The following is a 17,557-nucleotide window of genomic DNA, read 5'->3' on the forward strand; positions in this document are numbered from 1 at the left end:
CAGCGTTAATTAGAATCTTTTTTTAATGAATTTAAATGAAGGTTTGGACAATATTGAATACTTTATTATTATAATAATCATTCTGTTGATATTTAGCCTCTATCTATATATATATATATATATATATATATATATATATATATATATATATATATATAAAAATGGTTTGCCAGAATCACAATGCAATATTAGGCTCCACAGTATCAGACTACAGATATGTAGTGTGTGTATGTGTGGTGTGAACCTTCAGCCAGGTGACAGTTATCATGTTTTTGTCAGAGGTCTTTCTCCACACACACACACACACACACACACACACACACACTGGCCGTCAGAGACAACATCATTTAAAGGATGTGGTTTTGTTTCCCAGCCAAACACAAAAATCCAAACGGTGAAAAAAGAGTGAGGGATGCAGCATGAAGGAATAAAAAGCACAAGAAAAGTTGGTACAACTACTAGACGATAGTCAGCAGAGGGAGGATAAACACCCTCTTGCCATCTTAATTTAAAGCCTGATCATGACTGGATAGATGGCTGCAATTTATCCACCAAAAAAGTTTGTATTGGCGTTACGTATCGAGACATTTGATCCCAGTCATTGATGCGTGATTTAAAAAGCCATAATCCGACAGTGTCTACTGTATACTGTGTACCCCATGCGCTCTTGAGATAATGGAGTGCTCCAGCAGCAGACATGTCAGGGATTAACCCTATCCTGTCTGTCTGTCTGCATTGTACAGCTGTGGGACCTATATGCTGTTGTGGATTAAAATCTCCACCTCTCGCATCTGATTTCTGGAGTCAGTCAAAGAATGTTGGGGTGAAATTGCCACCGGTTTAATGAATAGAAAAAGTATGAGGAATTGCCACATATAAGGATAATAAGTGAGTGGAGCAATTTAAATACTGTAGGATGCTTGGCAGTGTGCCAGCAAGCTGCAGTTGTGCACAGTTTTCTGGCATGATCTGTGAATTCATAATTTGCACAACACATTTGTTCTCATGCAAGAACCACTTGCAAGTGGCAGGTAGTGAACTAGTGATATAAGAGAATCTGTGTCATTCACCAAGTTTGTTGTACTCTGAATTTTCTGTGTGGTAGTGGTCCAGACCTGTTGTACAAGTTATGTAAAGACTGGCTGCCTTTCTCCACAGGGCAAAAAACACAAATTTACCTGAAATCATAATGCTTTAATCTGAATGAATTTGGAGTTTAAATATGATACCGAAATTTACAAAAATGAACTGAAAAACACTTTAGTTTTTTAGTTTAGAAAGGTTTAGATTTTTAGTATGTTTTTTTAGCATACTGTATTTTCTAATTGTTTTGGATCCTCTAATACCTCCACTGACTATGTTTTGTCTAATGATTTCAGAAAGCTGGGCTTGAAACTCTGCAGTGTTTACTCTTACTTGTTTACTTGTGAACTTGGTAACATTTTAAGCCCATTTCCTTAATGAAAAGGTGGCATTTATCAGGCTGAAACAGGTGATTAACGACAAGTTTGGTGAATCTGGCTTGGAACAGCTTATAGGAACAAGTCTCTCAGAAAAAAAGTAACAAGTTCAGGATAAAAGTACGAAAATGTTCTTAAATAAGGCCCATTGGGGTTTTTGTGAACAGAAAAAACAAAGCATGATGATAGCATTGATAATAGGACACACATGTACTGTACTTCGATTTGTTGATAACCAATGCATACAAAAAATACTATAACATATTAACTGTGACATAATGGTGATGTAAGGGCTGCTGTGTGTGATGAAATAACATCAACCATGATTTCATTTCTTTTTTTTTATAGACATACTCTGGTCTCTTCTGTGTGGTCATAAATCCCTACAAAAACCTGCCCATCTACTCAGAGAACATCATTGAGATGTACAGGGGCAAAAAGAGGCATGAAATCCCCCCTCACATCTATGCTATCTCAGAGTCTGCATACAGATGTATGCTGCAAGGTAAGTCTGAGTGTTAAAGTATATGGTTGCCACCACTCAACGTACATTAAAATGCCATTTAATGTCAATGTATTGGCTTCAAAGGTTTTGTGGGAAATTATGGCTTGTTTAAATTATCACATCCTGCCTGGGTCACCTTTTAAAGGTCACATCTATTTCTACTAATCATCCTATTTTCTATGTCAAATTAGCCATGATGTGATTATCACTCTCGCCAAAGTTTTTTCTGTGCGTGTCATGTTACGTGGAAATGTCACAGCCAATTTACAAGGGTGTCTCTTTCTACTTTCTATTAAGAGCTGATTGTTCTTGGACTGTCTGTGCTGCAGTGTCTGAAAAGTGTTCAAAAAGTTACTCCCTAAATGGGTTTTATTCCCCAAAATACATCTTTTCAGTTAATTTGTCAATGCTACCTGGACTTTTAGAAGACCGAGAACCTAATGTCTTCGTAGCATTTTGGTGGCACATTTCTGTTTTCCACATCAGCATTGTGATTTTGCTAGTAATTTGAGGAATGCACAGAACAGGGGCCCAAAATATGCAGAGAAAAGCTAGACATGTGGGTACAACATGAATTCACCTACAGAAAAAGCGTACAGTTGAAGTCTCTTGGATAACAAAACCATGAAAATGTAGCCACAATATTCAGATTTTTTCAAATTCAATTCAGGCCTTCATACAGTCAAAGTTATGTATCACAGTTATTTTCAAGCATCTGTCTCTATTAATCGATACAAATATGACTAGTGTTTTAGCTCTGTCTTTCAACTTTTTTTGCATATGTTTCCAAGTTAATTATTTAAGTTGCATCTTTTGGAGTAAAAGTGACCCTCTAACATGCATATGTTCAATTTAAGTGCATGACACTGTTGTCATCTGTGGCATCCAGTCTGCCCTAGTTGTCACGTTAACAATTCATTAGGAACGTACAATCTTGTAAGTGAAGACAGTCAACTCAGAACGATGTCTTCAAAGATCCTTGCCTGGTGGTTGGCGAGCTTCCAGGCTCTTTGAGCAGTGACTGACTGGGATCAGAACAGCAAGAACAGAGAGGGTGACCCCATTGTGCTCAACAATAGGTCCTTTGTGTGATTGCGAGGGCCGACCAGTGGGGGTAGTGACAAACTGGACAGTTCCGTCAGTCCTTTTACGATTTGCTTTCCCCACGTTGGTACACAGGAGAAGTTTCATTAGTGTCATTAAGAAGCTTGATGATAGCTTTGCCCTCTTTAAACAAAAAAATCCCTGTTTTACCCCCTGCTTTTTTTTATCAAAAATGTTCAGATTTGTCACACAGTTTTCTTGTAGTTGTGTTTTCTAAGCTTTGGTCTAAAGATGCTTGTTGTGATGTTGATTAATAGGTAATTTCTCTTCACAGCTGATGATGTACAAGCACAGGAATACAGTTTCAGTTGAAGCTCCACTGTAGCTGTTGTTGAACTCTGTCAGCTCGTCATTTAGTCCATCTAGTTTCTTGTTGTCACCTCCTCTTCTTTTCTTCACACCCTCTATTCTCTACACACTGCGTTTCTACATGGATGGACATAGGGGGCAGGGCTGGGAGACCTGTCAGTTAGTAACACGTTCAACATATTTGTGCGTTTTACTTATTTCTTGAAGCAATGACCTCAAGCTTTTCAACATGCTGCATGTATTTACTGTATTTCTCAGAGTACACAAGCCTGATTTGTAATTTGTAATGCATTCCTACTCCAACCCATTTTCAGTTGTTGTTGTTGTAACGGAATTAACAGTGTTGTTGTTCAAAAGGAGGTTTTTAGGTTGGAGATTAGTGGAGGCCAGCTGCTATTCAGCTGTAGCCCTGAGCATTTCAGCAACCTGGTTAACATTATATTATCCAGCTGTATAGATTAGCACTAGTGTTTTTTTTCTTCTTCTCTTTTCTCCAAGTGGCCAATAAAGACCCTGGAAAAGCAAACACCATCCATCCATCCATCCATCTTCAGATATGGATGACATTGTCTATCAGGGTATATATAATTGTCTATTGCTGTAATTATATACACTGTGATGTAGTAAGGTTTCTGGAAAAATAACATTAAAATTTTTTTATAGAAAGTTTTATAGATAAAACAACCATACAGGGAAGTTGCTGTTTTTGTCTCATTCAGCAAATGAAATAACTAACAAGTGACGATGCTTCATCACTTTGATGCAGGAATTGTAGAAATATCCAATACAGCCATAAAACAGTCTTGCAACATTGTCTACAGTGGTCCAGTATAATGCTGAAACAATTTATTCTTCAGGTCGATCTCCAGAAAACTGTCAGCAATTTGGATAAAAATCAATTAACATTTAAGTCATTTTCCACTTATCAAATATGAGGATCATTGCAAATTGCATATCTTGGGTTTGGGTGGGACGAAACAAGTAATGTTTAAGATGTCCCTTTGAGTTGTTAAAATTATAATCACCATTTTTCACACACATTTATAGAATAAACAATTAATTGATAAATCTTAAAATGAATAAATAGATTAATCCAAAAAAATTTAATAATCGTTAGTTATAGCCCTAGTCTAATACAACCAAATATATTAAAGAGATGACTACCAGGGTGTAAATGGTCTGGCAACATTTTTAACAAACTTGTATCTTCTCACATTATAATTAATCATATTGCCCAACCCAGTCCCTGTTAACGCAGAATGTTTCATTAAATTTCAGTGATTAATGACAGATCTTTCACACATCATGTTTAGATTTTGCAGTCAGTTGCCATCTGAACAAGAAAGAACACTTGAGACAAATAATTTGTTGTCTCTAATTTATGAGCTTTGGAGCTGAACAGATTGGCCAATCATATTTACGGCTAAAGGTCTAAATCTCACAGGGATCTGTTAATTACCTCAGCGTTGCTGTGAAGCCAGTCAGTATTCAGATGGGAGGTTAAATGAGGTGTTACCTAACCGTGACAGGGTGTGTAAGCAGACCTCTAGAACTTACTGCACATCTGTCATTGATTAGCGGTCCAGATACTTTACATAATTGCCCTCGCTGCTCAGCCGAGGTGAACTCACTGACATACAAGAAGCTAATTTTATCATATCTGGAAATGTACTGCAAGAAAATGCTGATGCTTGCTTGAATGAAAACATTTGTTGAAGGACTGCTCGTGTCAGCAGCTGCGATGGTTTTCAAGAGTGGACATGCATCAACAGCACTGTAGATGTCTCTAGGTGGGGTTTTGAAACAGGGGGTCTTTGTTTTTGTGGAAATGGTGAAACACCCCCCTTCTCAAGTCTCTCCCTGGTGTCTAATCAGGGCGTTAGGTCAAGTCCAGCTAGATCCATCTTAGCTTAGTGAGGTTTTTCTCAAAGCACAGCTCTCTGATTTTTCTCATAAAGTTCAATTTTATTATGAACAAAGCACTTCTCATCTCACATGGCAGCAGCATTACTGATATTGATAAAAGATTAAATTAATTGTTTGAAGAATGCAACGCATGTTCCATGAAGTTTTCAGTCACGTGCAAAGTGTAATCTATATTGTCAGTGTTGGGATTTTAACCCTGTGAATGCTGGATGGTGTGTGTTAACTGCTTCAGGGCTCCTATCAGAGAGCACGAGTCACCAGGTGGAGTTCAACCTTTTACTTGGTAGTGCATTACAGGCAGTCACAAACTGTACATTGTTGCATGTATGAAGGAAGTTTCTGAAATAACCCCAAAAAGGTACATTAATGTCACAGCTGTTATAACTACTATTATCTGACATAACAGTGGGTTATTAATCACTTAGTAACAAGTGCTGAAATAAAATGTACAATTATCACACTGTGCAAGTAAAATGAAAATCCTACCCAGCACAGTAACAATTATAGCCCCAAAAAACAGATCACACACTAGCTAGTAACATGTGTGATGTACAGTGAAAAGTTAGCAAGCTAGCAAAATACAGATAAACTAGCAGCTTCATATCACAGGGTAAAATTATGTAAAAAATCACAGTACATTCAGTACTCATTTCAGACTGAAACAACTCAGGAATAGCTTACTCTGCTGCCACAATAGCTAAATATAAAGAGTACCAACTTACATCGTCTCTGACTTCTGTACAGGCAACCGCCGTAATGAAAAGAAACGGCGATCTCAGGGATTTCTTACGTAACTTACATAATTAGCGTACGTAACTAATGTAGCCGTAACTACACACACTCTAACCTACACAGTCTCCGTAGCGTGAGGAATTTACAATAGTCAGGAATGTTTGATAAAATGAGCTCAGGAATGTTTATAATGGTAGAGTGTACACTCTCTGCTAGTCTCGCTTTGCCAGACCATCCACACGGAGCGGAGGAGGGTCTGGTTAGTCGACATAGCATTCCAGGATGGGAGAAAAATGTGCTCTGGTTTATTGCTGTTTCTTTTCTTTAGGATTATTTTTTTTGGGGCATTTTTAGGCCTTTATTTGACAGGACAGCTGAAGACATGAAAGGGGAGAGAGGGGGAAATGACATGCAGCAAAGGGCCACAGGTCAGAGTTGAACCTGGGCCTGCTGCGTTGAGGAGTAAACCTCTATATATGTGTGCCAGCTCTACCAACTGAGCTATCCGGGGACCCCGTAGTGGTGTTTCTTTAAACCAATCACAATCGTCATGGGTGGCGCAAAGCTCCGCACTGAGCCGCTGTAAAATGGTTGTGCGAGAGAAAACTCAGATTTGACAGATGGTCTAGCTAGCTGTCTCAATTTTCCATGCAGAGATCTGAGGAGCAGTCAACCACAGTCCTCGTAAATCCCCCGGAGTTTTAAATTCCAACACAAAGAAAACAGAAGGAAACTGACATCGGCGAAAATACATGCATCTGCCGATATTTCCTGCGGCACCGGAGCAATCCCGGAAGTGGAACATCAAGGATATAGACTAACTCTCAGCAATCACTGGCCCACCTGGCACAAATGAGGTCTATAGCAAACCATAATGGCTTAGATGGCCTTTTGAACTGAGGCTTGATGCCAGGCTCATTCAACCTCAAACCCCCTCCTGGGCACACCAGAGCATGTTTAACATATACAGGACATTTTTGCTAATCTTTTGAAAAAGCGATCCACAACATTTCAAAAATATGCTGCAAGTTGCTGTGAGTGAGTGACAGGTTTGTTTGTTTTGTTAAGTTTTTTGGGGGGCTTTTCTTTATTAGCTAGTAAGGACAGATAGAAAGGGGGGAGAGAGAGGGGATGACATGCAGCAAAGGGCTGCAGGTTGGATTTGAACCTGGGCCGCTGCAATGGACTTAGCTTACATGGGGTGCACACTCTACCGGGGGAGCTAGAGGTCGCACTGTGAGTGATTGATATTTTTCTCCCAGTAGGGCTGGACGATATGATCACAATTAATTGGAACATTTTACCTTGATTACGATTAATCAACAATTATTTTTTTTGTTTGTTTTTGCCCTCATAGTTCACTGACAAGGTTTGTATTGTTAATATTACAGGTGGGATTTTTATTTTAATTTTTTTTATAAAAGAGTACATATCTTATCTTTGTGATTTTTAAATAATTGAAGGAAACACACAGATAAACTATTTATGGTTAGTTATTGAATATTTGAACAATTGAAATGAAAGCACACATTGCTTAAAAAGAAAATGTCTTATGAAAAAAGTCACATTTTAGTTTTTATGTAAAAAGCAAGTTTCTTAAAATTCTTTGCAAACAAAATAAATGATTTTAAATATTGCCATGTCAAATGTGAGACGCGGCTTTCAAGTGGGGGAGCGGAGTTGGTGTTGGTGTCCCAGAAAAGTTAACACGAGACTTTCACTTTAAGGGGACCAGGGTTTTAACCCAAACCACAATCTTTTTTTCTAATCTTAACTAGTTGTTTTGATCTAACTTTATTTTCGTCGCTGCATGACGGTCACCTTTTATCAGCTTAGTGTTTCTTTACAGTGTTTCCCATACAAATGAATCAATGTATGGGAAACACTGTCTTGCTTGTAAAGTTCACCTGGTGGCTATTTTCTTTACATCAGCTACTGGAAGGGAGACAGCTTATCGGATCAATATTCCATGGTACAATATTATGAGCCAAAGTAGATTTATTTCTGCTTTGTCTTTTTCCTCTTGTCAATATTAAATATATAACCTTCAGTATGTCTTAATTTGCCTTTCACATTCAATGATTTTCCAGCTTCTTCACTCCAGCTGCCTCTTTTTGGCTGCCACACTACCTGTCACCACTGATTTATTTTGCACCTAATGTAGATATTAATCACATTTTCTGGACTAGTTTCGAAACTTCAGTTTGCCTTGAATACAAATCAAAATCCTGTTGTCAGTGTTTCTCAACCACAGTTAATCTCCCTATTAGATTTCATTACAGATTTTCCTTCTCATAAATGCTCCACATAGGAAACCAAATACTTTGGACCTCCATTGCATTTATTTCCATCTGTAAGTCCTGGGCTGAAGCATCAGTCCCAGTTCTGCCCACACCAGAGATCTTTGCCATTATAGCTTAAAACGGATGGCTTGAAATGATTGACTTTGCTGTGACTTTTAAAACCATATTGACAGACACCTCTGTGTCAAGGGGTAGTCCACTCCCTTTGGACCAATAGTAAATGGTTTTCTTTTATTTGGAAGGTGCAGTAAGATGACCAAGTAGTGGTTCATGCCACTGCAAACACAACCGTAACCTTCTTTTAATAGGCTGTCATAAGTGTAACTGCTCTGAGGTGTTAAACTAATAAACAATCACAAGCCCCTCTGTGTTATGAGATAGCTTTTTCCATTCCAGGACACTACAGACACCCAGAATTCTTCAAAATCAGCAATGCTTAACATTTCTGTTATAGTTAAGTTTCATGCCAACACTCCATCCAAGTGTGCTTCGAAGCAAATCCCATAATTGCCACATGAGATACATAACCCACTACTTTATTTTACTTGGAAAATCAAATATATGTGGTAGGCCATGCATAGTCATTATGCATTATGCAGTAGTTTTTTTTTTTTTGTCATTGATATTGGTCATCACAGCCTTAAACCAGCGTTGTGTCATAGGATGTATGGCTAGATTTGCAGGATTGCACTTGTTTTTTAGATTATCACTTAAAAATATATGGCATTGAAATATCATGACAGTAGTTATAATTTACTACAGACCTTGCAGCTCACGCATTGCAATATTTCCTGACATTTGCCTTGTTGCCGGTGCGCTTTGGGTTCGACTTTCGTGGACTTCGCGGGTCGTGGGGGGCGACTTGCGCCGGGGAGGCTTGGCTTCCTTCATAACTGCTTGCATTCTCTAGTTTAAAATGAAATTAAAGCTGAGTTTTCTGTGGATTTGGTGGATTTGATTGTGGCGTAAAGGTTAAAAACCCTGAATTGTGACCAAAAGGTTGGTGGTTGCTACCCAGGTTTATAAAAAACAATGTTGGCAGAAAATAATGTTTTAAATAAGTTGAGTCAGAGTCAGTGGCAGTTTTAAACCCTCAACACCTATACAGATGTTTTTTATAATTATGTTGCCTGATAAGACCTTCTCAGGACATTGCTGGTGTGTACAAACTGTTCTTGATTGACATCTCCCTGGCACCATTCTTATTGGCCCATACTAGTGCAGTCCCCGTTCAAAACGTGCCTGTTTGGAACAGGCCGATTGCTTGGCCTGTGGTATTGCTGCTTGTACAGTAGCTTTCTCCAGAACCATTGTGCCCCAAAATAACTTACTGAAGGCCCCCAAAGCAATCCAACTGTGTACTGTACTCCTGATGTACTGTGTACTTCTACTTCAGAGGAAAACATTATACTACTACATTTATCTGACAGAGAAATGTTAATGTTACATTGCAGATTCAGATTTTACATACAAAATATCACAATTAAAATATGATGCATTATTATTCAATAAACTATCCAGCATTAAATTAGAGTTGAAAGTTCCACCTTAAACAGGCGTTCAGTAAATGTAAGTACATTGTGCTGATATAATGCCTCTCTTTTACTTGAAGTAAACATTTTAATGCGGGACTTGTACTGTGCGGAATCAATACCAACATTCCCGGTTAGAGAAATGGTGAAAAGTAAAGTAAGAAGTTGTTTGCCTGGGGGTCCCAAATCATTATATTATTATATTAAACATTTAAGTCAATCTAGTCTCACCAAAAACTAATAATTTTGTAATTTTAGTCGAACTGATTTCACATAAGATTTTATCTGATATATCTTATCATGATCTGATGAAAAACACAGGTGCCTATCCACAACATCATCTGGAGAGAGAGTGATCGAGAGGGGAAGAAAAGGTGGGAGGCAATGAAAATAAAGAGTTTTTAACAATTGAGCAGAGGTATTAATTTCCAAACAGGCTTATTGGCTTGACGGCGCTGTTCCTGTAGGCTATCCGCTTGTGACTCCAGGAAAGTATAGAAAAGTTTGGTTTGTATACAGCAATCATGTAACTTGGTAGCAGCAAAAAGTGAACCACAGCTATGCTATTGCTGCACAGTTCATTGCTGATTTGTAATTAGAATTTAGGTCTAGACATAAGAATAACATTTTGTGTAATGGTGTGTTTGTTGTAGATATTTACTGTAGGAGAAAGGACTAAGTAAGCCATGGACAGCCCTGGATGGTACTGAAGAGGAAATTAGTTGTTTTTTTTTAAAGATTTTTTCTTTTGGGGCATTTTTCAGCCTTTATTTCGATAGGACAGCTGAAGACATGAAAGGGGAGAGAGAAAGAGAGGGGGGAAGCACATGCAGCAAAGGGCTGCAGGTCGGAGCGAACCCTGGTCCGCTGCGTTGAGGAGTAAACCTCTATATATGGGCGCCCGCTCTATCGGGTGAGCTATCCAGGTGCCCGAGGTCTTTGATTTTAATTTCATACTTGAGTGGATGCTCATATACTGAAAACACTTTTACAGCTACCAGTTGATTGCAGTATATTATACTTATCTGTAGCTAAGCAAACGTCATTATTAACTTATAGCTCCCTTTTTCTTCACAGACAGCACATAGGCAAAGCTCTACTGTATATCCTCCTCTTAATGAGACAGCATCATAGTGCTCATCGATTTGTCTTCATTATCATGAACATTCAGCTAATGTGTTGTACTATTTACATCACTGTGGTTTTGTGGAAGTTTTTGTCTCGCTGTGACACTTAAGGAACAGCTAGATCAGAGTGCAGGACTGGTTCCTGAGGTGAGTGTTTGCACTTCAAATACAGGCATCAGCCATCAGTGGCAGACACTAGCCCAGGCCCAGCGTGCCACAGCCTCACAATGAGCTCACTGTCGTGAGATCAGCTTTCCCTCTGCCCCATCCCCTCCTCCTCTCTCCTTAGCGGGAGAAATGCCACATGCAGAGCCGCTGTGTTTATGTCAAAGCTGCAAGACATCCTCAAATTTTTCACTGTCACCAATTTTTAAGACCATTGCCACAGTCTTTTTCTCTCTGAGGGCTACTTTTATCGACCTCTCTGTAGCCTGTGACAAGTGACTAAATGTCAGTTATGTTTTTGCCCTTAAAGTCTGGATTCAGTATTTAAAATTATATTCAAACTTCAGAGCTTTCACTGAACTAAAAATGTTCTATACCCTGAGGGAATCTTCACTGACTACCCAACATAATGGAGTCACGTGAAGCTGGCAAGAGTTTTACCAATCACGCGAAATGCACAAAACAGTCCTTATGACCATCAAGTAATGTAACGGAAATAACAGCCCCTGTTAGTTCTCATCTGCACAGAGCCACAGTCCTCTGCCAGTAATCAGCGCTTTACAGTCTGGAGAGGTTGTTAAGGTTGCAGCAGTGCTGGCAAATTGGTGAATGGAAGTGAGAGGTCTCACAATGACTGGATCACATCTTTCCACTGTCTGCAGCCAGTCTGATAAAGGAGACACTAACTTTCTGAGGGGTGTTGTTTCGGTCTGATTCAGATTGGGATGAGAAATAGGTGGGGGCTAATGATGGATTGTGTTTGCATGTGTGCTGTCATTTAGGTCAGTTTATTTACACAAAGATATACAGTACATATAATAGATTAAAAAAAAAAAAAGAAAGAAGCAATTTCAGTGCAGGAGATGAAAGAAGCCTAAAAGGCTTATTCAGAGTCCTCCCCTTATACAAAAGAGGACATGATAATTCCTAATAATAAAGCAAGTAAAAAGACAAACAGAAATACAAACCATAGAGTCAGACAATAAATGCAACCAACAGAATTATCCCAACATAAGGTTTAAGATGAAATGAGAAACTTAACTGTGACCTAAGGGCTGGAAAGGAAGTTAAATGTTTTTAGTGATCCGTTCAATGAATTCCATAGCAGTAGACCTCTATATCTAAAAAATGTATGTCTTGTTGTACGACAAATAGGCAACTGGAAATCATTTTTTTGCCTAGTTGAATGTGAGTGAATATCTGAAGCGTGTGTGTGTGTGTGTGTGTGTGTGTGTGTGTGTGTGTGTGTGTGTGTGTGTGTGTGTGTGTGTGTGTGTGTGTGTGTGTGTGTGTGTGTGTGTGAGACCAATTTCCTTGTTACATTACTTAACTGCAGGAAGTTCCTGGTCAAAGCCAGGAAACCCAGGTTGTCCCTGATGAGCCATTCAGCTGTGTCCTTATTCAAATAACGTTCCATCACTTTAGCCCAAAAGAGCACAGTCAGCACTTCAGTCCAGGAAACCTTCACCTCTGGCAGAACGGTCCAGCCTGGGACTCAGCATGTACAAAATGAGTTGAAATAATCACAGCATGTTTTAGAGCACTGGTTCCTAAACATTTTGGCTTTACCTGACCCCATTAAAATTAAGCAATGTTTACTTGTGACCTCTCATCACATGTTAAGGCCTTTGAGTGCCAACTTGGGTTGTGAGCAGTTCAGCCAGAGTGTGGTTTTTCTTAAGTTATGTTAATTTATATAATTTTAGAGGCCTGTTTTTCGATCGATTGTCCCTTAAATCCTTATATTACCCCTCAGATTAATCTTGGGACTCCTGGGGCGGTTCTCGATCTGCAGATTGTATACATTTGAGGCTCCCTACATATTTTTAAAATAATGTGAAAGTTTGAATACAAAATGTGAGTCTTCCTTCCTCTTTCATGGCGATTAGATCAAGGAGCCATCAGACTAACCAGCTGAACCGAATTAGATCACAATCTAGGATTGGACCATTTGCATCTCTGGTGCTCCGCATTGTTAAATGATCAGCTCGCTTCCATCCATCTCTACTTCTTGGATTTTAATATCTTGTTAGCTTGTTGCTGGAATGGCAGAGAAACCCATCCACAACAGCGGGAACTATCATTCCTTTGCCATGGATCTTATTTGTATGCTGACATAGAGTGGGTTGCATCCACTGAATCAGGAACAGATAAATTATATGTAATCACTGCATTGCATTTTTTTGGTAACACTTCAGATCCAAAGTAAATTAACTTGCAAGCTCTTGTTGCCCTGCAACCATTTGCCCAGGGCAAACTTGAACAGGCATTTTTCAGGCTGTTGGTAAGCTACTGGATGAATTTTAGAAACCTAAAAAGACATCTTTAGATAAATGTGTTAAACCTAAAGTTGGATTGTTCAGTCATACAGCTATACATAAAGCTTACAGTCCGTAAAAGATTAGGGCTGCACGATATGAGGAAAATATCTAATTGCGATTATTTTGACTGATATTGCGATATGATTCAAGATATTAGAGGGAATGATCATTTTTGTATCGTTATTCTCATTTTCATAGAAAAGTGTTACAAAAATTAAATTAAAATGATTATAGTGTGATTTTTAGCGAGGATCTATACAAAACAAAGAAATTTTCTTTAGTCTGTACAATTTGTAGTTTGACACATATTTTGCCTTTAACAAAAATTCCCTGCAATTTGGATATTGCACTAGTCCATATTGCGATTTCGATAAAATTGCGATTAATTGTGCAGCCCTAGAAAAGACAGGCTTACCTCTCCCAAGTCAATCTACTAATGTACCAATGCCAATCACCAATTACCGGTAACTCCGTCAATTAGCAAAAGTGTTGACTTTGCAATACAGTTACAGTATTAATGGCCTCTGAGATCAGCCCCCTTGATGAACAGGCACTTACTCATCAATTACAGGAAACTGTCTTAGCTAGAATGAAATGAGATGGATGCCAACCTGCAAATATAGTGTACCTGCAATTTGTATTTGGGGATAAATCCATATAATTTGATTTCATGTTCTGTTAACATCATTATAATTAAAAAGAATTGTATATTTACATTTTTAAGATGACGTTTAAAAAAACAAAAAAACATTTGAAACAAATTTCATTCAGATATGTAAACGTAATGAGATTGAAGGCAGTCAATTTAAAATGTTCAAGTACAATACAACTGTCTCCAAATATGAATGGATAATCTTGACAACTAAAGGCTGTTACACACAGGGGGGCGTGATAAATAAACAACACGAAAATGCGAAATAATCAAAACTATTCATACCGGCAGCGATGCAAATTTGCGACAGTTTTCAATAAAGGTTTTGAATATTCGCGCCAGCTCATCTACCATGTCGGTGGGACAGTTTGAGGTCCTCTGGGGACGCTGACGAAGTGAGAGAGAAAGTGACAGGAGATGCGGTGGCGAGGAGAGTTAACGTTTACCGGTGAAGATTTCACATGAATGTACAGTAGCTAGAGTATGCAGTTTGAGCATAAATAAATGCTGCAGCTCCTCAAAACGAGGTGTCCTGTCTTGTTTCCCCGGCTGCTGAGTGGAGTGATGGGGAATCGATCCGGAGACTCCAGCCCTATCTCCCCCTGTGCTTTCTGACCACGGTCAGGAAGCTGAAGCAGGGAAAAGCTAACACTAAGTTACTGTAAGCTATTTGAGTTTCCTTTTAGCGAAATATTTCCCTCTGGTAAATACTATGCAGTGTAGGTTATATGTCTAAGGCTTTTATTGTGAAAGGTAAGAACGAAAAGATGAGCTGGTAACTGCTCATCTTTTCATAAAGTTTGCCATCTACAGTCTATCGTTAGGACAGCAGCCTCCGTGTTGTTGTATTATGATCCTCATAAGCCAACAACACAACATGATTGGTTGATGTCTTTATTCGTGGTGCGAAAGCTCAGAAAAATCGACCTTGTTTCGGAAAAAAATTGCATTGCTTTATCGCTGCGTAATATTCGCGTTCTGTGTGAAGTACACTTGACAAAAAGTTGTTCGAAAAAATATATATGGACGTGCAAATTAATCTAATGAAAAAAACGTCCCAGGTGTGTAAAGACCTTAATCCTGATCTCAATATTAACTTAATAATGATATAGCTTCTGTTCTTACTGAATGAATCGAGCCAAAGTGTTAGCTCTGTATGAACAGTGCAACATAAGGTCATTAGAGTGAAGGGAGTCTGATAACTTTTATCTAATCTTTGGACTTCTTGCTGCTCAGCCAGCCATGTGACTTGACAGGAGGCCATATCCATGTGGGGGGCATTGACTGGAAGACAAAGTACTGCTTTCTCATGACATCATCAACTTATTTTACCCTATTGGGTCTCTAGATGACTCCGATTTGCTTCACTCCAAGCTCACAAGACACACTAAACTGGAATACCCCGGAGGTTAATTGAGATGCATTAGATGTCATATTTTATTGCCACATGACCACAGTGCAAATTGCCCTCAGCACAGCACACATTAACATTTTTCGACAAGAAAATAATTGGATCACTCTTTGTGTCACACTTTGGGTCATGCTGTGAATGATTGAGGCAATGTCTAGTCAAACTTGTGCACATTATTATAATTTCATTCTTTCATTATAATAGTCAACATTTTGAATATCCCGAACACATGACTTCTTTAACCTAATTCAAATCTGGTAGATAGTTTAGACTTTCTGCCAAGTATGGCCCAGGGGGACACTTGGGGACGTAAGAATGTTCTTATTTGTGTAGATAACAAATGAGCACTGTTGGTCTAAATGTGTGTAATGGGGCTGGATGCAGAGTTGATCCATGTGGGCCCTGCCTTTTACACTTATGGCCATAGAGGTGAAAAGTCTATTACCTTGATTTGGATTCAACAGTTATACTAGATTTACCAAGGCTTGAAATGCAAAGAGGGATGGAGGAAAGTGATAGTGTAGGCATGTCAAATTTGATCAGGCACTCTGTTGTGTAAGGGGTTGCATTCTGCAAGATAAGAATAAGACTGCAGTTGTTACTATCAACAGAGGAAACGCCAAGTTGTCCTGATATGTCAAATATGAAATGAAAAACAGACTATAGACAGACTACAGAGGGTAGTCAAGCAACTCATCCTATTAAATCTTTCAAAGCTGACCAAATGGTCATCATTCTAACAGTCATACTAGATAAACCTGCCATCATACAGACACAACAATTGTTATATTATACAGGTACAAATACAAATATTATTCAACTATTTGTTCCTTTTTTCCTCAGGTATTCAGTATCAATATCTTTAATAAAACTGCCAGATTTTTGAACGTGGTTTCGGCAGGACGTTCAGGGTGAAGACGTTCATGTAATAAAATAAACAAACCAAGTTAGCCCTCCTAGCTAATGAGTGCTAACTACTGTAGCGTAGTAAAATAAAAACACGGAGGCTCTGTAATTTGAACTAGCATGACCCAAGACGATCAACACACTTTTATTAACTCCCATATTGACCAAGGCAGCGCAATTGCTACAGCTTCACTTCTACCGTTTTTACCTTTCACAATAATAGCCCAACTTAAATCCACTCAGAGCTCAAGCCAGAAAGTTGCTGTTAGCTGTAAGTTCACCACTTCTAAGGAGAAGACAGAAGATAACATTATCTCAGGGCCTGACAAGGCAAGGCCTCTCTTCCTCCGGGCAGCTGCCTCAGTCTCACTTAGACTCACTTATGTTTTTTAAAAAGTACTCTCGCCAGATATCTGGATCGGTCAGGCTTCAGCAGTGAAGAATGTGTGTGTGTGTGTGTGTGTGTGTGTGTGTGTGTGTGTGTGTGTGTGTGTTGTAATGTAATAGATTTGTGTGTGAAATAAAGTTCCCCCACAGCAGTTTTGTAAAAATAATATATATTTTTTTAAATTAAGTAATCTGTACTGGCCCTCGTCCAAGTCTCAACTATACTCGGAGTTAGCACCCTCTATTTAAAAATGTAAAGCTGACATTACTGTTGCCTTATCTCTTCCATGCAGTGATTTGACTTTACAGTGCTGCTTCTCTGCATTTCTGACATTGCACTCCAGGGAATACTGTGGTGAAATGTTGTGAAGCCTTAGCCTACTGAAAAATACGCCCTACAAAAATTGGCTGTGAAAACATGATATTTAAAACATTTGATGGCACATGCATACGCTAAGCTTGACTTCAACCTTCAAATCCACAATGTGATGAAAAGACTTTACTTTGGGTGGATGGTGTTTTGGTGATAAGGTTGTCAATCAAACCTTGTGAAAGCACAGTGGAGACTGAATCAAAGACAGACTGCTGAGGTTTGACTTTTTCTTCTCCTCCTCCCCCTTTCCCCCTCTTCTCGTCTCCCACAGATCGAGAGGACCAATCCATTCTTTGCACGTGAGTATACAGGCTCATTCCACCACTGTATTAACTCTATTTTAT

At 38.8% G+C, this 17,557-nt stretch overlaps 1 protein-coding gene across 1 annotated transcript in view; it reads left to right on the forward strand.

The window, feature by feature from the left end:
- Nucleotides 1-17,557, forward strand: part of myh10 (myosin, heavy chain 10, non-muscle) — a 72,316-nt gene that overhangs the window by 16,098 nt on the left and 38,661 nt on the right. The window contains exons 3-4 of the mRNA XM_078279753.1: nucleotides 1,809-1,965; nucleotides 17,485-17,512. Coding sequence (XP_078135879.1) covers nucleotides 1,809-1,965; nucleotides 17,485-17,512 — 185 coding nt within the window. The remainder of the gene's footprint in view (nucleotides 1-1,808; nucleotides 1,966-17,484; nucleotides 17,513-17,557) is intronic.

This window comes from Sander vitreus, chromosome 2 (assembly GCF_031162955.1).
Source record: "Sander vitreus isolate 19-12246 chromosome 2, sanVit1, whole genome shotgun sequence".
Lineage (NCBI taxonomy): Eukaryota > Metazoa > Chordata > Actinopteri > Perciformes > Percidae > Sander > Sander vitreus.